Raw genomic sequence first — 23,879 nt, 5'->3', positions numbered from 1 at the left:
CTCTAAGTTTTAAAGCGGAACTCGATGGAACGAATCGTCCGTACCTACGTTTGTATACGCAAGGCAGTTTGCTTGTATTTACGGGGAAGGTTTCGGGCAGGCTTAAAGGAAACAGTGTCAAAACGACTTAATTACTTTATATTAAGTCGTTTTGACACAAACGAGCATTAATGGAGAACGAGGCGGCAAGATAGGGGGCGGGATGCCGCGGGCTTGCCTCTAATGGCACTACTAACTAACTAACTGTCGCCACAACGACTCGCCGTAGACGTCTCGTCGCAACTCGCCCCGCTCCGCCCCACGGCTTGCGAGTCAGCTGTCACCTTATACCTTGCTTTATATTTAATTAAGTTTACATTACTACCTCTTACGGAAACTGGTGTTTGTTTCCAAATTATCAGCTAATTAGACCGCACTGCATTACGGGTCGAGGTTTGTTTAAAGTAACAATAATGGGGTCAATGAAATTCATAAGCAGAGGAATTTCAACAATGCTACTTTTGTTTGCATTCGGTACGAAATTCACATTTAATAATTTAATTCTAAATCATTCTCAGAAATCACTCTCGGTCAACAATTCAATTTGGTAATAACCGCATACCTGAACATTCTGTTGTTTCTCCAAGGATACGTAAACAAACAAAAACGCTAAGGACTAAAGCCTATTTCTCTTTCTTTTAAGATTTTTTTTGTATTATAATTGATTTTACAAATTACTTTTTTTGACCACTTCCAAAATTAGATAGAGTCTTTTGTTTTATACGTGTCTACGCTGTACAAGTAATAAAAGGTAATCCTTAATTAAAACCGGGTCCACACCCTTTATATGACTTTAAGTTCACACTCAAATTAAATTCAATTAGGGACGCTTCCAACACTGTAATTGAGAAACGAATGTGTTATGATTAATGACCAGTAAAAGGCACTTAATTATTAAATAACAGACTTCTCAATGTCATTATTTAAGGTGGAGTACCGAGGCCGTATTACATGAATGTGCGATTTAAAAGATGAGACGAAATGAAAACAGAAAAAATACGTCATTTTATGCAATGTTTTGCTGAAAATGTAGATTTTCTTTATAAAAGAAAAACATCAGAGTAATTGACTTCTCAGTCGTATATTTCAAATCCTAAAAATGTCACATAATTGATAACAAGCCTACCACTCATTTACCTACTGTGGACTGACACGACTAAGCATAATGATAGTACAGCTACAGATCATAATTCTGGTCCAAAAACTCTTAAAATGACTTAATTTCACTCAGATAAACGGCATTTATACGGTCTGTCGAGTTTGTGTTGTTGTACTACAGAGTACGCCCACGAAGTCAGTCATCGCGACAATAATAGAGGACAAGGTTAATTACGTGTATGGACATACTCCCAACCTTTTTATGTACTACAAGCACCAAATATAGTGTTTAGGTATGCCAAGGCTTCTACTTATTTTTTATGTATGTTAACAAGAACATGTGTTACACCAACGCGCGATTAGAGTTTGATCTTGGGAGACTAAGGCTTAGTCTTGAACTAATAATATTCCGGGTGTGGAAAAGAGATGTCACTCTACGCCATATATAGGGCTGTCACACTTCCACAAAAATATTTATATTACTTTAAGACGTGGTTGTAGACTTTTAAATAAAAAACAAATGCAAGCAAAGCAATTTCAACAAAAATGGTATATCATCAGTTAAAAAAGAAACGGCAAATAAGAAAATAACACGTTTAAAATAAATTCCACTCCGTCTGAAGATTGCAGACTTAAAGATGCGATAAAAACCGAGGCCTAGGGGAAAGGCTTTGACAAAAAATATCAAGGAAGAAAACTAATTCCTGACCCGTCAAACATTTCATAAGCAAGAGCCGGGCTCACTGAGGCTCGAGAGAGAACCGATTTTTAACCCGACAAGAGCAAAAAATGTCTCACATGACGCAAGTAGGGCAACCGTCTGTGAGACACGATATACAGACCGGAAAATAGACGCCGACAATTTAATACTGGACGATTTATGAATTAATTCACTATGAAATAAAGCTACTTAGATTCGGCTTAGATGTTCTGGAAGAAGTTAAAATTTAAGCTAAAGCTAAGAAGGTTGTGATGACATTACTTCTGTATTTTGCGGCGATTCGTGCTGTAGCATATTTATACATATACCATACAATTTATTTGTGTGTTTATATTAGGAACCATACTTTTATTTTACTCATATTCTATGAGAAACATTCATATTCGTGTTATCGAAAAAAGAGACTTATGTTTACGAATATAAATATTTTTTCTGACCGTACTAAGACCAACCTATATTTACAAGAAAAGATGATTTGTTCATCTGTGCTAAAACATTGCTTATAACACTGATAGACCAATCAGCTTTATCTGAGTGATTACAAAAGAGGTTAAGATGTTAATGTTATATCGCAACAAGATAATAATTGTTTATGTTGTCAGTTGTAATTCCCATTCAGCTTTAATGATTCCGAGAAATTAGTTTTGCGGAAAACTTGTGATAAACATTAGTTTTTAATTAAGTAGTGACAAGACAAAATATGTTTTATCTGTTTCTCATTTACTCAGAAATGTTTACGACATAATTATAAGAGGATAACATTGTTGTTTAGGCAAAGAACTTACAAATAAAAATGTAATCACATTTTTTATTTGGAATGCGTACAAGGAAGTTCGTAACTCTAAGTGGGTCCAGGTCTGGACTGAGAGTTTTTCTTTCGAAAATGTTTCCTTCATTCTTCTCTTGGCTTAGATGTTGATACCTGGTATTCAGTTCATCGAGATTGTCATATGTTTGAAATCGGTACGAGTTTCTCCGGGTTTGTTCTACTTTAAAAGGGAGTGTTTGGTTGGCTTAATTTTAGTCCAGGTTTAAAATGTAAAATTTTGAGTACACCTGCGGCGCACGCAATGTTCATCGCGCTTAATCGAAGAACCGACTCGAACGTTTAAAAAAACTGAGTCCTAAAATCCGGTGTTTATATGCGTCTTGTCCTGGTTGCCAAAATTCATTGCTGGCTTCTCTAGTCATATGACATTTATCATTTACTTCAACAGTTCCTTTGGCAAGAAACCACTTTTCATCTTATTCATTTACCATATTGAATAAATTCTATCGAAAGCCTTCATAAAATACTCAGTGACATCACCCCACCATAACACAAGCTTATCGTTCATAACAAAAAGTTTCCTATACTCGGCACATCACCTGGTTCGCATATTAGCTGTCAACGGGCACAAGCGATCGCCTCGCGTGCTACAAGGAAAAATAAATAAAGGGAACATTGCCCATCAAGCGAACGGCCGTAGTAAATATTTACATAATAACTTGTAAGAAAATTGTGAGAACGAGAAGATGAGACGCGTTCATTGATTTATCTTGTTTAATATATGTTTAACGAGTCGTTGTAGAATATGCATGTACATGCAGGATCAAAATAAATATTTTGAGACAACACTGACAATAAAAGAATAAAAACGTCGTGAGGCAACCTTATTTGGAGATGGAATCTGAAAGCAATAATTTAATAACATCTTCTTATTAATTTTGTACACCTACTAAAAATCAAAACACATCTACATATTAATAAACAAATACTATATTTGTAGAACTAGTTTAATTTCACAGCCAAAACTACTGTCTGATGGCTATAAAAAGTTTAATGGCTGTAGTTGTCAACGCAGCAACACCTACAGGGCTTTTACGATTATTGTCGGCCAACATCTCGTTCGTACTGTGATCATGATATTGTGATACATTCTATTCTAGTCAAACGGTGAAGGAAAAATTCGTTTGGAAACCTGGATTATAAAGATAACTAATGTTCTTTGTGCCACTTCAAGACGTAGTCGTCGATACGTACACCTACATTTATCAGCCGAAACGCCCCATTTAGACGCGAAGTTAAATATTATGCGATTTGCGATACATTCCGGAGCGAGGCAGCTTCTTACAACTATTTTAGGGTCTCGTATCCTATTACTAAGGCTTTACTATCCATCCTGTTGTCACCATATTGTACCATATAAATCGTGGTGGCTAGACAGCTGCCGTCAATGCTAAGAAATATTTAGGACGGTAACCAATTTGACGGGAAATTATTTTTATTTAATCTATTTAGCAACAAGACAGTTGCAAAAAAAGTCTTGAAACTACGACCTATGTTTAGTCAATATTATAATGCGTGCCGTTTTAGTTGATAGTTTCCAAACTGTCTTGCAGCTATTTTATTACACACAGATTGTCCTTACCGTATACGGTTCGCAACGAGTAGTTCAGCTATATCGCGTCCTAGCCGCGAATAGGCCGACTCGACGATGACGAGCACCTTTGCGTCGATGCGCAGACGCGCGTCTGATCTGTGGTCCCTCGCCGCCTGTTGCTGCGAGGCAAGCAACGAGCACTGCGAGAGAGGCCGCGGAACGCGATCCCGCCACACCAGACTGTAAACATACTCAGATTAGAATAAAATACATAAAACACGGTAAATTGTTTAGGTATTTAATAATACAATGACCCATTGTCTGTGTTATTGATGTCCGATAATTCTCTAGGGAATTGTAGGTAACAGCTGTTAACGTGTGTGGCACAATAGAAAATGTATAAATATTGCGGAAGTATCAAGCTTTTGCTTTGAGAAGAGTCTCATAGTGTATATCTAAATGACTGGCTATCATATTATGTGCGGTATATTTAGTCAAAGAAATAAATCATGTCATATCTAAAGCTACTTCATAAATAAGTAATCACTAATTTCAAGACGCAATTACTCAGTCAACCTTAAAAGGAAACAATCGCTTCAAGTCTCGGATTTAAAAAGAAACAAAAGTTCACGGTTATTGTACCTATAAGAAAACAAATTACAAGTTAAAAGAATTCGACTTTCCCGCACCTGAGCAAATGAGCCGGCAATTAAAATAAAGCCATGCCATTATATTACCTACTAAGTAACCTTCTAAAACAAAATTTATGAGAAAATCAATCAAATACTGCCAAACTTAAAGCTGAGTTCCGAGTGGGAGCCACATCAAAGCGCTATTAAGGTTTATCTCAATAGCGTAAAATAAATAAAGGCAGGAATTTGTGGAAATATTTTATCCGTAGGCGGCAGTGGTCCTGTGAGCCGCGGCTGAGTCTTGCAGCCTCTTTGCTTTAATGAAAGCCACGCCTGAATCAACCGAGAGGAAACTTTAACGACGATGCTTAAAGACATACCGAGCTATGTATTGGGCACAAATACCGCCTTTATTTGCCATTAAAATGCCGTATTTACTATCTATTAACATCGTAATTTGCTCCGATTAGCATTAACGAGGTGAGATTCGTATGCTAATTTGAAAGGTGAAAATTTGGTGCGGTTAACTCAATTACGTGTTAATAGTAAATAAACGTTTATAAAACAATGTGCCTTTAAATCAGGGAGTTGGCAGCGCGTTAGCGAAGCAGCTTCCATTAATTAGCCAGAACACAAGTTTTGCTATAAATTCAACTGAGTCGGCGAAACTTGCCGCCCCTGCCGCTCATCTCGAGGCGGTGTAATTTTAAGCCGATAAAATAAAATATTATGGGTCCTAGCTACACGCCATCTGCCCTAATTACATAAAATCACGTTATAAATTACTCTGAAATATTCGCCTCCTCGTCCTAATTTAGCTGCGAAAAGCTGCCAAACAAAGGGCGACAAGGACGCTCGGCACAAAGTTAAACGTCTTTAATACTTCCGCGAAGCAATTTCCTCTAGGTATTAAATGCCAATTTTATACATTATGAATCTTCTAGTATTGAAATCAAAGAAGTACAATATAAAGTGAACGAGTTCTTTTATTTACGAGGCGAACATTTTTTGTTTCATTTGAATTTGTTCTTGTGCGAACATAAAACAAAGAAAATGGAAAATTTCACGTTTAAATAAAATCTTCAGGCAGTAAAACCAGGCAGTATGATTCAATTTATTAACATAAAAAAATACTACAAGATTTCTGCAGAAAAATATTGTTACCCTGAATTCACTATAAAAATCATTGTTGAACCAATAACGACAGACAAACATCCACTTATGCGACTAATCCCAATAAATACCAGTAGTTATGACATAACGATGCAAGCTGTCCGAATGCGATAATTTCATATTATTAATTCGTATCAGCAACGTGTTTGCTCCCGATAGGAAGCAAATTGGATTTTATGCGAATGACGCATATTTTCAACTAGATTAATTAAATTCTGGCGCGTTTTACTAAAATTTAAATGAATATAACGTTTTAATCAGGCAAGTTCAACATACGATTATACAAAACCGTTTATTTCTATATGCAATTACAACAAAAAACAATTCGTGATCTTGTTTGAAATGATAAATTCTACTGCGAGCATCGTTGCGTGTTAATAGAGTCATGTTTATTGCACCCAACAGACTAAATCTACTTTTCCTTTCGAGTTTACTCTGTTCGTTAATAAAGCTATTGTTTGCAACGCTTTGTAACAACGAAGATGAATGTGTAAAAGTGTAATGGTGGGTTATTTACTAGTCTTACCTGGTGAGAGGTACTGTGACGTAATATGTATAGAAGAATATGGTGAGGACGGATAGCAGCATGACGCCGGCGACACACTTCCTCACGTTGACATGGCTTGCCAGCCAGAAGCAACACCGGGGCGCTGAAGTCTTGTGCGGATGAGCAAACTCAGCCCCCCCGCACTCAAGCAACGGCGCTCGTGAACCCCTACCCTCGCCCGCCATCCTTAACATCTATACACCACTATATTTACACACAAAAGTAACACTTAGGCCTCTAAGGATTTCACTATACAATGTCTCTATCTCGGAACCCTAACGGCTGCGTTTGTCCTTGGTGGTGACGTTTTCTGTCGCCACTTGCCGTGTTTCCACATTTCATAGTGCCGCGGTGGGGTATGGGATTGCGCGTGCGCAGGGAGGCTGGCTGTGCGTACGCCGCGATTGACGGCCATCTCGAGCCGACAAACGCGTCCGTTCCCGGTTTAAAATGGCCGCCGACGCATTATGGCGGGTTGTGCTCATCACGCCGACGTCGTGCGCTCTTTTGGGTAGAGCTCACGGCATCCGTCTCCGAGACAGATCAGGGTCTGGTGCTCCTCGACTCATCGGTGAAATCTGAAACAACAATCATTCAAAAAGTCAGACACAGAGCAACAGATCTGTTATACAGCTTTTTTGTGTTATCGTTAAAATTTACGCTATCGAACGTCTTTCATAATAAAATTGGTTTCTATCAAAATTGTAAATATTCAATCAATGGAATTATTCCGTACCTACAGGTTTTTTGTGTGAAGGATACAAATGGAATTCCTAAAACTATCTGAAAAGTAATTATAAATTTAACTGGCAGATAAATTTTACTAGTTTCAACTAGCGAGAGCTTGTTTGCTATCAGAATAGTGAGACAAGAATATAAAATAGTCATGCCGTAAACGGCGTTATCGTTTATCCATAGGAAACTGCTATTAATTACAAACAGACCAGTCGTAAATTTTAATTATAATAGAACAAGTACTTGATTCTAACTTTCCCGTAGCAATAAGTTATTTATTGAAACATTTGTGGCCACTTAAATTATAAACTACACGCAAGTTGAAATATGGACTTTTATTGGCTAGTTTTTAATGATTTTTGACTGTAAATCTTCTAATAAACGTTTCTCTAACATCTTACGAAAGGCCGTCAAAGGAAAACACCAGTAAAATAAATACTTTGTCAATTAGTAATATTTCGGTTTATATTTGAATCTCTGTGTTTATTCAGTCGTGAATACTTTACGTCGACCGGCCGCTTCTATAAATCCCCCTTCGCATTATTTGAATGTAGGCTCACATTGAAACATTTCTTTGCAGCCCCGAAACAAATCCATTCAGCCGTGAAATTGGACGAACAATCCTCAAAATTCTGAATTAAATTTGATCAAAAAGTTAAGTAATGAATGTGAAATCAGATTTGCGCTATAATGAAACGATCCAGGTTTGTGGCCCACCACATTCTCTCGATTTATCGAATGTTTGCGATCGTACAAAATATAAATAGGTTAGTTGTAAATATGTAAACATTTAGTTAATTCAGTATATTCGATTCACGTATTTTTATAAAGATAAGAGACCTATGAGCGAAAAAAGAATAGCAAATATTTCATAATAATTGCAAAACAAGTTCGAAGCAAAGTCACAACCTACACGACTAAGATAAAGGAACTATCAACAACGCAACGGCACTGTTTATTAGAAAAACCTAGCACTCATATACCTACCTATCTTATTATGTTAGATGTTGATAAGAAGAATATTCTTAGAAATTCACTCTTTGTGTTCAGTAACCGACGACCCGTAATGGAAGGTTCCAGGCTTATGTGAATATTTTGTATTCAGTTCCTACTTATAGTACCTACCTATCTTATTGTCAGAAGTTCTGAACACACGCTGTAGGTAGAATGAAAATTTACAGCAATTGTTGGCCACAATAATTCAGAGCTAAATATTTTGTTTCGTTAGCGAAATTCCTTGTGTAATTTTATGGACAAACAGTGTAGGTAGTCTATTTGGTAACTAAAAGGGAGGTTTTCGGGCGGTCGCAGTGAGCGCGTCGGTGGAGCAGAGACGCGTACGGAATCCGTGATTGTGCGACCCTTTGAATATTAACTAGCAGATGACCCGCTCGTAACCGGGCCACGAATCTACAAGGCTACTCGAAAGGTTAATTCAAACTGCTCACTGTCGGGACGTGCTTTATTTCTTCGCCCCGATAAAATCGTGGGGACCGACATGGATTGAAAAAGGAATCTGGCGTCACAAATATTTTGAATATGTGCGCACCGGTCTATTTTCCGTGAAGATGTATTCAAAGTTCTTCGACAAAAGGAGACACAAGGCACGGAAGAAGTTAGCTCTAAAAATGAAACGTTCGAATTCTTTAATAAATAGATACAAAAATACTTTAGAAACAAGAATGATAGCATAAAATAAGTAAAAGGCAAAGAAAAAGTAGGGTTGTTAATTAAAGGGAGCAAGGAAACGTCCATCTAGAGCGTAGCAATTGCTCTGGCTATAAACTTTGTACAACGATAAGTACAAGAAATAACATCAAATAGGATTACAGGTAAAGTCTTTCAAAATAACTGTAATATTCCAGTTTCGATAACAGTAAGTAACGTGTAATAAAACTCTCGAAATGTCTTCAAAGTAGGGACTTTACTGGATATTGTTATTACACGTGGAGAAATATAACAGTAATATCCAGATAATAAAGAAATATTGAATAGCATTCAATTGTTTGTACCAAGAGTTGCTTTTTTTTGGGATTACGAGTTATAAATTGATAACCCCAACAACATCACTAAATAAGAGTGAAGGGTTTACTGAACACACCGTAAATAATCAATTGAGTGATGACGTAATATTCCAATTATCAATAACTTGTATAATTAAATTAGGAAGTGGATGGTCTTTAAATTATGTCACAATATATCAATGGTTGTTCGGTGTCATCAAAGTATAATGGTTGGTGGAAAAATATCAAGAAGAAGAAAACAGTGAAGCATCTGACGCGTAGGAAGAAAGTAGGATAGTGATGCATTAATCTCATTAAGAGAATGACCGTAAACGATCTGGACGGGTTACAGTAGTGTGCGCGTAACGACCGAAAACAATTATTAGTTAACCCTTGGACCTTTTACGAAAGATACCAGGCCGAATTACCTATTAATGATTAGGGTTAGTCCGACTTTGTGTAGGATGACTGGCGTAATTAGATCCGTAGTCAGAATATTCGTGTGTATTTTTAGGCAAGTCGGGGAATAGTTTAGCTGATGAGTTCCATAGAAAATTTGACTCCATGGGGAAAATACCTAAATATGGATTAAAACAAGAACCAATCCGGTAACCAATGAGAAATGCTTTACAAATAGCTCAAAACTACGTACATACGTATATACTAGTTAGTACGAATTCACGCAGCAACATCATAAAAAAGTTACTCGAAAATCAACATACTAGCCACATAGTGTTACCATTTTTATAACGGATCAAAGACAATGGCCTTGCCCCAGAGATGAAGGGACAAACTTATTATAACTTTGCTCGTTCGCGACACCTCGTCGTCACAGGGCCTGCTCAAAAAACCCGCATAATAATATGTACTAACACAAAATTCGTATAACACAAAGATCAAACTTCAAAAATATTGAACAGTCTGAATCAAGGGATACGCTGAAACTGACAGGGGTCTGTCAGATGCCATTAAACAGTTCTCAAAGTGGACAGCGAGGTATATCTTTTATCCATGTGGCAGAAATATTATAATGTTCTCTCTGAATAAACCTTCCAGTCATGGTCTATCATTTTGGCGGACCCAACGAAACTAAACCTAATATCCAAAATTCACGTTAAATATCGACGGTGAAAATTGTTTGGTTCGAAACTGAAGCATCGTTCGCTTGCTTTGGGATGTTTGTTTATTAAGCCCAAAGCCGAACCTACACAGGAATTCCACTATAACGCGTACATTGTAGAATGAACAAATATTGTGTATTTATTTAGCGAGCGATACATAGCTACATGCATACCGTGTATTTAAAACGTGCTATACTTTTTGTAGATACAAGCGGTTGTGAAAAGGCATGCAAGGCGTTGGAACATCGCAGTAACGTCGCCATTAGGCCACGGAGGCGAAACCCACAATTCGCCCGCATATTTGGTCAAGATTAATTGCCCTTAACATCATCTGTCAACCCGAGGGATATTCCGTGGACATTTTGTTTGCCGTACAAATAGCTCAACATATTCGTCTTGTAGCACGTTATTAATTGTACCGGAGTTGGACTTTTATATACTTACATATCCCATTTAATGGTTAAGTTATTATAACAAGCAGCCACCGTAAGTTTGCAAGTAAAATGCAAATACAAGCGATCATTATTAACATAAAATATTGAAATATTGCGAGATACAGAGATGGGTACATCGTATGTATGTAGGTATGTATTATTGAATAAATATTTCAGAGAACATGCCAGAAGGTTACACTTACTGTTAAAGGAATACTGGGTTCGCCGTTTCATAATTTATTTGTAGAATCTCTTACCTGGTTGTTTCATTTGCTAATTGCAAGTTGCAGGGCGAACTACAATCGAGCGCTAATTGTGATTCCACTAATTTGCATTGGCGCGACGACTTACCCGTGCTTGCCTGCCGCGCCCGCCCAACTTCCGTATAGCAAACACGCTCAACCGAGCACTATTTCTACTGCAAGCTACAAAATCTCATTCCAAATTACGGTTTTATACCGTATCGTGTGCTTTCATTTATACGTTGTCTATTGTCTAAAACGTGCCATCTTTATTTTCAATTTTCGCGATCTGACCATGTAAAACTCAAATTCTGCCCAAAACTAAATTGTTTGACTGATATTTGGTGACACGATTAAAACTGTATCTTTGATCAGAATTATCGATAGATACTAATGAATTAATACGGCCGCAAAACATTCATACTCTAAGTGCTGTTAAATTGATCAAAGGCAATCATTGATACCGTTTCGATATTGATTCCCTGTGTAGGCAACTACAATAACCCATTCTGGTTTGCAAGGTAGGTAATGCAAGTCGGGAACAGGTATCTCCAATTAACGGAACATTTGTACCATTAAATTCTTGTTATTGCGAGTGTTCTCCTGCATAATTAGTGGATTCACTTAACTAAAGTAGAAATCCAGCCGTCGAGAGCTAGTGTTTTTAAACTCGATCTGCATGTGACGTTTTTAAAGTAAACAGAATTGCTTGCTTGCATTAAATTATGCAAGTGGCACTGGCTTTACACGATTACAGTAAATTTATGCAAGACATTATCCGAGGACAGCGGCGTCGCATAACAACGCCTTTAGTGTCCGAGCGCACGGCTCCGGCGCTGCCTCCTTTATGAAAAACCCTCACTATGATATATGGGTGTATGCCGACACGTTATTGCCTCCCTCGACGTCTTTTCTATGCAAACGTTACAAATTTTTTTTCAGCTGTTTCTGGTATCGGCTATGTATATTATAATAATCAATTAATTTGTTAGTGTAGTTAAAGCGACGATATTCCCGCTAATGACGTCGGGTGGGGTAAGCGCGGGACGTGGACGCGTGATAATCTCCCGACCATTAGGCCCGACCACTCGCTCGCAAATCGTCCGCATATTTTGCCCAAGATTAATTGTTCTCGAATATCATCTATCACGGTGAGCTCTCTCGTGACCGTCGCCGGCAGTGCGTACGACGTTTTATTCAAGGCACAATAGGCCCCTAGAGCACCGCATTTGAGGTAATTAAATTTTTGTTACAATAATGATAACGTTTTGTAAAAACATGCTGCGTATTTTGATAGACGATTAGAAGACTCGTTTTGGCTTTGATGTTAAATGGAATTATTAACGATAATTTATAAAATAGCTGTTTATATTTGTTGAGGTTTTTAATAAAATGAAATAACTTTAAAAACTACTATTAAGCACCTTTTGTATTAATTGACCGATATAAATGACTAATGAATACAATTTAAACAACGATAACGATCTTAATGAGTAGTCTAACTTCAAATTATATTGTAAAACTAATTAAGTAAGACTGGTCTCGTCAAAACGAGTTTCATTAATTTACTATTCAACACTCTAAATAGTCATTTCATTTAGACGAAATCAAAGCGATTACAGAGTTTCCGTAAAGATAAATCTGTAGTTAAAAATACCCTTCGTCAAGTTTATTTCGTAGCGGACAAGAACAAATTGAGTCAATCTTTTTTTGCCAGAGACGAAAAACCGAAACGGTTCGCATTTCACCATTTTCAACGTGTAAAGTTCGAATATCAATCAAGCCGACCTTTTTTCAATAACGCTACCACAGGGATCTTTTCCGAACCAATTTTTCGAGTAATTTCGCTCTTAGATCCAGTGTCCATTGGCTTTTACTGACATTGAGTTTGATTTGCTCCCACAAAACAAATTATCGAAATAAATTGAGCCTTGAGTTTCTTCCTACGTTTTAGCAATTCGGTTTGTATAAGTGGCAACGCGGTGTTCAAATTGAATCTCAACTTGGATACCCTTGTGAGAACTATTACTAAGCGTATTAGAATAATTTAATATAGTTTCCATTATGTTTCAAATCGCATTACAGATTTATGTATGAATGGAGTAGTTACCTACGCTAGTACTAAGTACATATCCAACACCGGCATCATAATATGCCTATTCTAGTTTCTACCTGAGTACTACCTTCATAACACTAATTTCGACTATACTATCTCTATAATTATTAACAGTACCTACATCTTATTCAAGGTACGTGCTACAGAATCTACTTAAATTCGATCTTTTCGAACACGAGAACAGCGTTGCAGAGTTACAGCGTTTAAAGGACAATCGCCAATAAAATCACGTAGAGAACGAACATTATTGTCCTTTGCATCAACATATTAAAAGGTGGGATAACGTCACGTACACTTTAAACGCTCAGTATTACAGGTACGTGTTTATTGTAGAAAACGGGACTCTAAGTATACACACAAGCATTCTTTTAATGAACTCACACGCTACATGGTTTTAGATTCGAAAAGAAAAATCTTATGAAACCAGTACTTTAATGGAATAAAGCTTATTATACCGTTTACTATGCAATTAAATTGAGAATCAATTATCAATCAATCATTTTTAATTTGTATGAATCGGACCTCCATGAACATAAATCGTTTTATATGTCCATATAATTTATAATTAAGAGAATGATTACTATAGATAATTATCTGTTAATCGTTGGATGTATCAAATGTGCCGATGCCTATTCAAGATTTATATCATATCGCGTATTTTAGCATCATGGAAAAAACAATTTTATCTTAATTGGCAAGAACAATCGTATTTAATACAATACAGCTTTTGTCTTGCATGTTTAATATTTAATTATTTAATTTGTAGTGTCAATTTGAAGAATTTGACTTTTTTTTCGAGAATTTTACTTCTGGGCCTTATCGACATTTGATAGCGAAAATTATTAAAGGTTAGATTCGGGCTATTTGTTTATAACAGATGTTTCCATTTTAAAAATCTCAGGTCACCGTTGATACGAAAAAGGATGGTGCCGCGAAAGGAGTTGATTAAAGAGCGCCAAGTGAGTGCGCGTAGCGACAATGAATATTCAGTGCATAAGCATAATACGGCCGCAATCTTACTGCGCTCCGACGTAGCTGTCTCAACTGCATTGCTGCCCATTTCTCATCTTAAATGGTAGGAGCAACGCCCGAGTCCTGACGTACTTCTCATACATCTTTTATAGAAATCGAAGAAAGGGTAGAAGTGGTAACACCCAAAAACTTATCGTTATTTAAGACTAGCTGTAGCCCGCAGGCCCGCCCGCAAGCAATCGAAAATGATTGTACAAAATAACGGGATAAAAACTATTCTGTGTTAATCCTGGTTATGAACTATCTGTATACTAAGTTTCGTCTAAATCTGTTCAGTGGTACATACAAACTTTAACGTTTATAATATTAGTAGGATTCTATACTCTAATCAACATTTAATATCGGATGCCTAAAGGTTATTTGAGTATTCTTTAAAAGTTATCTTCAACGATGAATAGAACCAGAAAAGGGTATACCAGCACCAAATCAGTGCTATCACCATTCCTAGGAATTCTAATACGAAAACTATGTAAGCGTGAGGGATACAAACAGCTTTTTTGCGACCAAGTTTTACGACGTCAATATTTGCGGTTGACCGGAGTTATGCCTGTAAGTAACAGCATAATGCAAGGACCACAAAATGCTGACACACATAATATTATATTACCAATCTACATGTATGTATATTGTGAGCATAACATAGACAGACCTCAATTTTACAAACAATTAAATAAACCATCTCAATTCATGTTCAGTGATCTACAAATTAGTACATTTATGTCATAAACATTATTGTTTAACGAGGGTTTACTTGACCATTATTTTATATCTGAACAACATCGTTAGGGACTAATAAGCCTCTGTTAAGACCTAGAGAGGTCCACATAAATACCAATTAAAAGATTTAAACCCTTTAACACATAAATGTTAATTTAAGGTTGGTTGTCCAATGTAAATGAGTGTTATAATTGCGTTGAGTTCTGTATATGATTAATAAAAACACTAAATAGAACGGCAAAAATTGCTGTCAACACGGTGACTCATGATGGCGGTAAAATGGAAAATCACAATCTAATGTGCGATGAAATTATAAAAAGGTCGCGTGCGTACTACATTGTTCACCGCCCGGCCATAGAAGTGAAGGACGAAAACAATTTTATATTATTTTATGTGTCGGAATTAGAATTAGACTAATATGTGTGTAGAATTTCATAAAACATAATTATAGAATATGATAATCTTAATAGTCTTACCTCATCTATAGTTGATAATATTCGCAGACAGAATCAAGCAATATACACACTTTACAATTAGATACTAATATTTTAAAAAGTTCTAAGTATATTAACAGCGTTATTATTGTCTATAAACACATCAAAATTTTAAATAACAAAGAGGAAGCAACACTTATTGTCACACATTTCGTAAGCGAATAGTGAGTGAGATCGCGGCGCTCGCCACACGTCCGACCTCGGTTGCGGCGGGAGGCATACTGACTGAACCGACTCGACTACGGACTGAATTTTATTGGTGATACTGTAGGGCAAGCGATATCAACGGGCGGGCGGCAAGGCGGGCGCGGCTACGAGAGCTCTACGCTACGGACTACGAACTTAAAAACTGTTGAATCAAAATCATTGAACAAAAAACATTTAAATTAATGTAACTTCGGTAATTAACTAACTTATGAAACAAAAAAACATTGTTTGAAGTTACCTAATTATAAAAATATTGAAGAGGAAATACATTTTGGAAATAAATAACAAGCTTCATAAATACTCCCAAAAATATAATATTGTTAACATAGCATGAAAAATGATTTGCTTAAGAAAAATTAGGGGTACTCCGACCGCGACAGTCCATCTATTCAGAGCCGACAACGTACGCTCGCGATACAAAGGCACGATCCTCCCCGATTAATACTAAGCACGCCAATAAATATTGATACTGGCTTCTTTGTCTTGCACGGAAGATTCGTTCCCTTTTATTAATGGGACACTCACGTTTGCCTGACAAATCGCGTACCTCAGATACATTTTGGATTTCACATTATTTCGTTCTTGACGTTGCTTTATTGTATCAATATATTCACATTATTTTATTAGGCATAATGTTTATTGAGCTGTGGTTAGGTGGCTGTGTTTCGGTACTTTTCTTAGTAAGTATATTTATCAGATCGTCAAATGAAGATCCTTTTATAATTAGATTATGCGGTGATAATGAGAATCATAGATGTATCATCATAGTCCAACCAAGTAGAATCCGATGTATTGACGATTTAACTCTAAAGTTTAATTTTTGAGAAACTAGTAACTTTTTCGTTTTAAGTTTTATATTTAACCGGTACAATTGCATATAAAAACTAGAGATAGCGTAATGAGGTTAAAACCTTATCTCTTTGTATTCCTTGTAGAACAAGATTATAAGAAGACAAGTCAGTATTTGACTTTAGAAGGTAAAAGTCGTATTGTTCAGTTCAGTAAAGCGTTACATCTCAGATATTTGAAACATTGCTGGTGAGACTCTCGTCACGTAACGGCCGAGCGTTCATCATGGCGCGATGGCGGGTGCGACCGGCACAAGTGCCGCTTGCGAGAAAGCAGGCATCCCGAGCATTACAACTATACTGTTGCCAGATGTCACCTCTTTCCCAAGACGTCCCAATTTGTGAAGAAAATATACGAAACCATACAAGACCAACTAAGTCTGTTCAGAAAGCAAATTCCGATGACTTAGTTCTAATTAAACATGAAAAGAATTCGAAAGACATTTGACAACAGGTGCTGAATAGTATTTCCGTTTGAATTTCAATTAAGGAACTCTTTGACCACCTCTAATAGAAGCCAGCACCCAATTCTGCTTTATTGGAGTTGGTAACACTAATTACAGCTAGCTTTGGGTCAAAAGGCAAAAACCAAAAAAGAAAAGACTCCATCGTTTATTACGCTTCGCCTTTTACAATCGAATCTACGACAACTACATGAAGATGAGAGGGCCGGAGGCCTTACCTTTTTATTGGTCATTAAACTTAACAAGGCCACGAAAAGGAACAATAAATCATCGATTTATCTACATGATGACTATGTTGCCGTAATAAAATCCGCAATAAATTCACAAGTAACGATTACTGACGAGCGAGATTGTAAAATAATAATCACTTACCTTATAAATAGCATTAGGTATCTCTTTTTATGTGTTGGCAGGCTTTTTAATCACAATGGATGGCTAAAAATATTGGAATACTTAAAAAAGCTGCTTTATCACGTGTTTTTATAACCAGAAATATCTTGGCTAAAAATACGCTTTATTCTTAATGAAACGCCCATTTGTTACAGGAGGTTTCGTGGGAAACCGAGGAAATATCACATGGCTAAGCATAAATGTAATATTACATTAATAACTCATTGATAAATATGGCGTTAACGAAGGAGCTTTTCCTCGTAACTTTTCCTACGAATATCGACGTGAAGATTAGTGTTATATCAACAAACAGTGACCAGATGTTTAGGTTAGGACAAATTTCTGCTTTCTATTTTTAGCACGATGTTTTAATTCAGATTAGTAAGGTATACTTTTAAATTTGATAGCTTTTCAAAGTTTTTGTGTGTTCTAACTACAGTGATGACATTATTTTAGACTTGATTAACTTACATTTTTCTTTATTCTATAGGGAAGTAATTTAGGGTTTTATAATTATTAGATACACGTTACATTTGCCACTATGATATTTTGTTAAGTTATTCAAAATAGTTTTAAATTATTTCACCAAGCCGTCGCGCGGCTCTCACGCATTGCTCGCGTTAATACTCCATTGCATTAAATAACAACTTTCAATTGAGGTGAATGATCCGTTACAACGATTGTGACAACTAACCGTCGCGATGTCGCACTGAATATGAAAGATGGCATGCAGTACATCAATTAGGTGACAAAAAATCTAAATAAAATTAAGATTACGCGCTTGAAGGAATACGCGTGTTAAGAAAGTGATACAATTGTTAATGTGAATGTTCGTACGGCGGGGATGGGTATCGGTGATGTTCGCATGTACGGCTATATTCACGCTATCACCTTCAGTGGGCGGCACGGGCCGGAGTCACGCGATACACCGCTCGTATATTTCAGTAGTTACCTTCATTCTTAATCTACAAACTCGTAATATTTTACTTTTATTTTTATTGCACGTAGGTAAATAGATAATGGTTATGTTTAAGCATGACTTTTGCCTTTAATTATTACTTCGGCCTTGGGTTTAGTTGACCTTTGTTTTATTATTTTTATTTTTGAATGCAGCAGGCAAGTTTGAACCTATAGGGTCAGTTTATTTCTGTTTACAAATTGAAAATAAAAACCGAAGGAATATCAATTGCGACAGTCGTTAATGGAAAGTCTGCTGACAAAGTAAGTGGGTCTTCCTGTTCTTATTGGATTATTTATTGTCAGATTAAGTGGCGCGGTTCTCTAAATCACTGGTAAACGTTTTGTATTTGCATAAGAATAAAAATATGACTTTTTCCTTTATTGGTTCGTTTTTGTTAAACAAAATTGAAGAGCATTATAAAAAGCTAAGTTTTGTTTTCTATGTCGAGTCTTACATTTTAAAATACAAACTTAGTGGAAAAATACATAGTTAATCTATAAGTTTACCTTTATTGTACCCTTGTACCGACACACTAGTCGTTTGTTGCCTACCGCCAAAGCCTAACAGAAAATACCAATAAAAATATGATGCTATATTTGTGACGACACATAAACACGAAACAAGTGAATATATGAATATTAAACAGACTCTAGAATAAACACTAGCAAGGAATATAGCCCAGACTGTCGTCGAACAGATAAAGTGGAGTTTTCCAATAACATCGTGAGAACTTGTAAACAACATGCATTAATGATGCGCCGACTGATAGTTAAACGTACGTGCAACGTTCAAGACACTCTAAACATCTTTAACTACTTCCGAACTGCTAGTAATAAAATGAGAGCATTTGCGTACTTTGGGCTTTTACTAAGACAGAATTCGGATGACAAAATGTATACCAAGTTTCCGTATGTGCTCAGTTCGAATGATTACTTTAATGACAACAAGTATGAATACTGTCTTACTCTTACTTACGTTGTGGTTACGTTGTTATATGCCGTTGTGTTTTGTTATGTTATGTTGACTAAACCTGAATCACCGCGAAACTAGATGTTGATCAGCGCATGCAACTTATAACGAATTAAAACCTAATCTCAGTACCTACTTGAAAATCAGTCCGACATACTGAAAATTTACCTGATAAATTTCCTGAACATTCAGTTCATATCAGAAAATATTTTATGCACGGAACATTATAATTACGAAGGATTAAAACCCCTCAACATGAATGCTTAAGTAATGTACATTCAGTACTAATGTTGATGTATGGAACGCGTGATGACGGGAGCCTGCTCAACGCGTCATGCTTTTAATGTGTCGCTCAATGCCAGCATACGTCTGCCTCATCGAGCCCAAGTATAAAGTTTCACACACATACCTAACAACGGAGGCTTTTAGCCACCTTGCAACGACTACCACTGTAGTAGGTTCATTTATGAACAGCTTTCAGGTTCGACACGGTTAACGGGAAGCTCTATTCAAATCGCCTTTCCTTTCGACAAGCTTTTACATAAATCAAGTACTGAATAAACTATTTTCCCTTTAAGGTTTGTTTCATGCCGGTAATATATTGATTGAGGTAACGTCCTCTTAGAACATTCGAAATTATTTGGTATTGTAATTTGGCCACATGTTTTTTGCTGGATTTTTTTTCTTTAACCAGTAGACAAATTACTAACATGGCTTAATATCACGGTACGTCACGTTCCGAATTACCAAGACGGCTGATAACAAAACATAAACCTAAACGGAATCCCTAAAGACTTTCTCACGATAGTGATATTGTATAAGAGATTTGATCAAGATATTTACTTATTTTGCTTTATCCTATAAACATTTTTGCGGGATTAGTTGTGATCCCATGGACTAATACTACGCAAGGGTTCTGGCTAAGTTTCATAATATGAAAAGATACTCGTCATCAGTCCATGTCGAACCTCTTTTATAATGCAAAACGATTTTTGTAACGGGTCCATACCGTTTTTCCGTTTTTATATTTAGGCATATTATATGAATATTACGTTTCAATATTTTAAATTAAAAATAAAACGTTTGACTGCTCCTATCTCTCTACTGAAAACAATGTTTTAATTTAAAATAACTAATGAATAATTCCTGACCAAGAGCAAGGTTATTAGAGTGAATTAGAAGTCAATTTCCACTTAACCCAATATAAATGGACTTTAAAATGCAGTTTAAAGTGAAAATATTGTTTGAATCGACACAGTTGATTGGACGTCTGTGAAAATAGATAGGGCGGTCCGGCCGCAGCGGTGCATAAGCCCCGGGGCGCGTCCGTGACGGAGGTAAGCGGCTCAGACGAAGTGCTACCTAAATCTTCAAGAGCATACAATGAAAAAGCTTAAACCTTGGAATAAAAATAAGGCAAGGTGAGGAGTTACAGGTGACTTGTTTGGCTGTAATAATTATTTCGTCTGCTTTGTAGATGAATTAGTAAATGGCCACGGTATTAGGTTCATCTCAAGTATTATCTTTAGATTGTAGTCTATTGGAATTTTTCGGTTGGTAATATGTCCAAAACTTGGGTCGTCCTGTGTTCGTAAAACTAAATTTATTTATTTATGAAGAGCAATTAAATAACATGATAATAAGTTAAAATTACTTATTATTTACTTTGGCAACGCAATTTTTATTTTACAGCAAAATAAATATTTGTAAGTCATATTTCATACCATGAATCAAATCATTATTGCGTAAATAAGTGCTCGAGATTTGTGGCGAACAAGAATTTACCAAAGGCAAAAGTCGTAGAAGAGAGTGCAACGGCTAAAACTTTTTTCATAAAAGTACAACGAGGCAGTCGGTTGCGAAGAAAGAGCAAAGTGAACAGTTGTCGAGGTTACTTATTAACTTTTATAACTTCAACATTTCATATTATTTGCATTATTGGTAATACAACGTACCAGTAGAGCCAATCGAGTGAAACTGCGGAAACAGAACAATAAACAAGATGATTAAATCAATTTATGGACGATATAATTTAATCTGCGGATAATATAATTTCATTTTCCGATTCAATGCAGGCTGACAGATAAAATATAAATTAGATGATGTAAAGGTTATTATGTTGAGAAATGGTTCTATTTGATTGTAAAACACGTGAGCAAAAGTATATGAATTCGAAATAAGTTGAACCGAGGAATAGCGGAGACAATGCCAAGAATGTAGACGAAAGTTTTTTCATAAATGTGCAAGGAGTGAGCAGCTGACGACTGGCTCCGGGCGCTGTCTAGTTGTACCCGAGTTATCCGACTTTCTGGCAAATGTGTTAAAACGGGAAAGTATCTCGAGAATTCTATCCTTAGCTCGGGGCGATACGCAATACGAAAAAAACTGTTAAATGTTCCGCCCGGATGTCAAAAGCGATTTTGTGTAAGTAACATCTTTTAACGGAAAAGCTTTTGCTTACTTCGTTCGGAGAATTAATATTCTTTAAATTTTCCGTATTTACCGGACAGTATTTAGAAGAATTAAAAATTATAATAGTCTTATGTATCTTGTGTTTATTTTTACGCATATTTGGCCGTTATAATTTTAAATGTTCAACAAAGTCATATAAAAACGAAACGAGAATAACCAGTGCCGTTTAGTAGCAAACGCATTGACCGTCCAGCTAATAAAATTATGATAATTACGAGAATGCAGTGCAAAGGGTTACTTATTATTCAAAGCAAGTTGTCAACACAAGAATAGTAAACATGTGTAACATAATAAAATAAAATTAACGGTCCCCACAACCTTTGTGGTACCTCAGGGAATTCTGCTTACGCTGTAAAAAGGTCCACTGAGTTGGCAACACAAAAAAACGTAACTTCAACCTTCCATAAACAGATATTGTTTACGAATTTGTGATATGTTTTACATTTTCCCAAAACTTGATTAACTATTCTTACTTTTTATGGTAACATTCGTGAGGGTCATTCATTATTAAATGACTTAGTGGTTTTCTTACGCGTATTTATCGGGATACCTTGACTGGGTAGTGGAGTCAACAGGAGTCCTTAATAAAGAGCTGACGCGGCAGCAGCGGGGTAGCGAGTCGAACTACTGTGACCCCGCCGCTTCTGCATCAAGAAAGGTAATGACAATATTGAGAGTGGTATTCATGTTAGGTTTTTTTTACATGCACAATACCTGGGCAATGTAAATAATACATTTAGGCATTATCTATAGTATACCTCCTCTTCTAAGTGTAAATATTATTTAAGTGTTTCGATACTTGTTAATGAAAGAAAGTAATTCGTAAAATACACGATACAACTTTGCAAGAAAAAAAAGGAGTTTTAATAGGTAATAGAATACAGGCTAAAAATAATACAGAGTTTATAGTGCATTAAGAACCATTAATGAATGCTTGTAATGAATTGAGTACAATTAATTAGATAATTATAGATAGAAACGTAGGCGTCTCTATAAATCCGTCACATCAAACACAAGCGTACATAATGTCGAACAAATGTAACTACGTATAATTGGGTTCGTTACCATTACAACAAACGGATTGTCGCGTCTAAACTAAATCAAACTTTGTTTCCGGCGGGAGTCGCCGTCGAGTTGCCGTCGTTACAGAGGATATTGGGAACAAACTATAACCCATTCCAGTTCATTATCATACTACTGCCACTAACTGTGGGAGATGCGGTACGAACGTTTAAATTGCGCAACACAGAGATATGAATAGTTTAAGCCTTGTTAAAAGTTTAACGTCCACTTAAAGTATACATAGAAACAATGTAAGAAACGACAACGCATCGATTATAAATGATAGTCAATTACGATAAACTGCTTTAATTACAATTCGCGAAGATAATGAAATTTCAGTAACATTGTAAATGCGACATGTGTCCGAATTAATTATTGCAAAAATGAGCCGCGTTAATGAATAATACATGATTGTATTGTGCTCGTCCAGGCAGAACGCTGCAGTTATGTTAAAGGAGAGAGCAAGCGTCGCGAAAGTGAAATCGTAAAATATCATATTTATTGTGTCATCCAATGAAATCTCACTGCAACACTGTAAGTGAACACAGACTGGCACTTTTTATGCTGAGATTTTTGCACGAATTTTTTAACTTTTTCGAGTAGCATAAAATTATGAAAAGCACAATATAAATGATGATTTAAATATAATAAAATTATAACGCGGGGCATTAGACACAAATCTTGAACAGACGTCGCCACTTAAAATAAGCTGGCACGATTTCAAGTGCCGCCAACCTGAATGCGAAGTATTCAGTTCATCAAAACCAGATGTTTCCGAGTCCTATGTAAACACGGACATTTAACGCGGCACGTATGATTGGACACCCTCTTATTAGACGTCATTAATGGATTGGTAGGTACTACAAATACCTACCCCTTTAGTATTATCCTTTATTGATAGTGACCCATGTCATCGTTTCTGTAATAGTATTGTGATCGTAGATAGACCACTAACTCGGGTTAAGGCAGATGCACTAATTACACATTATACAGGATGCTTACGTTTCATTTTTGATTGAGAAATTACTGATGTACCTGA

The 23,879-nt window shown here is 36.3% G+C and overlaps 1 protein-coding gene across 2 annotated transcripts in view; it reads right to left on the bottom strand.

The window, feature by feature from the left end:
* The window catches only part of LOC113502524 (bifunctional heparan sulfate N-deacetylase/N-sulfotransferase), an 85,506-nt gene that overhangs the window by 34,858 nt on the left and 26,769 nt on the right, over positions 1-23,879 (bottom strand). The window contains exons 1-3 of one of the 2 annotated variants that reach the window (XM_026884130.1): positions 15,450-15,869; positions 6,553-7,151; positions 4,270-4,461 (exon numbers count right to left, since the gene is read on the bottom strand). In XM_026884130.1, the coding sequence (XP_026739931.1) occupies positions 4,270-4,461; positions 6,553-6,767 (407 nt within the window). In that variant the 5' untranslated portion in view covers positions 6,768-7,151; positions 15,450-15,869. Of the gene's footprint in view, positions 1-4,269; positions 4,462-6,552; positions 7,152-15,449; positions 15,870-23,879 lie in introns of those variants that run through there. The other variant, XM_026884129.1, reaches the window with a different exon arrangement.

Source organism: Trichoplusia ni, chromosome 17, assembly GCF_003590095.1.
Source record: "Trichoplusia ni isolate ovarian cell line Hi5 chromosome 17, tn1, whole genome shotgun sequence".
Classification (NCBI taxonomy): Eukaryota; Metazoa; Arthropoda; class Insecta; order Lepidoptera; family Noctuidae; genus Trichoplusia; species Trichoplusia ni.
The sequence above is the reverse complement of the archived record's forward strand: the minus strand, read 5'-3'. Positions and strand labels throughout refer to the sequence as shown.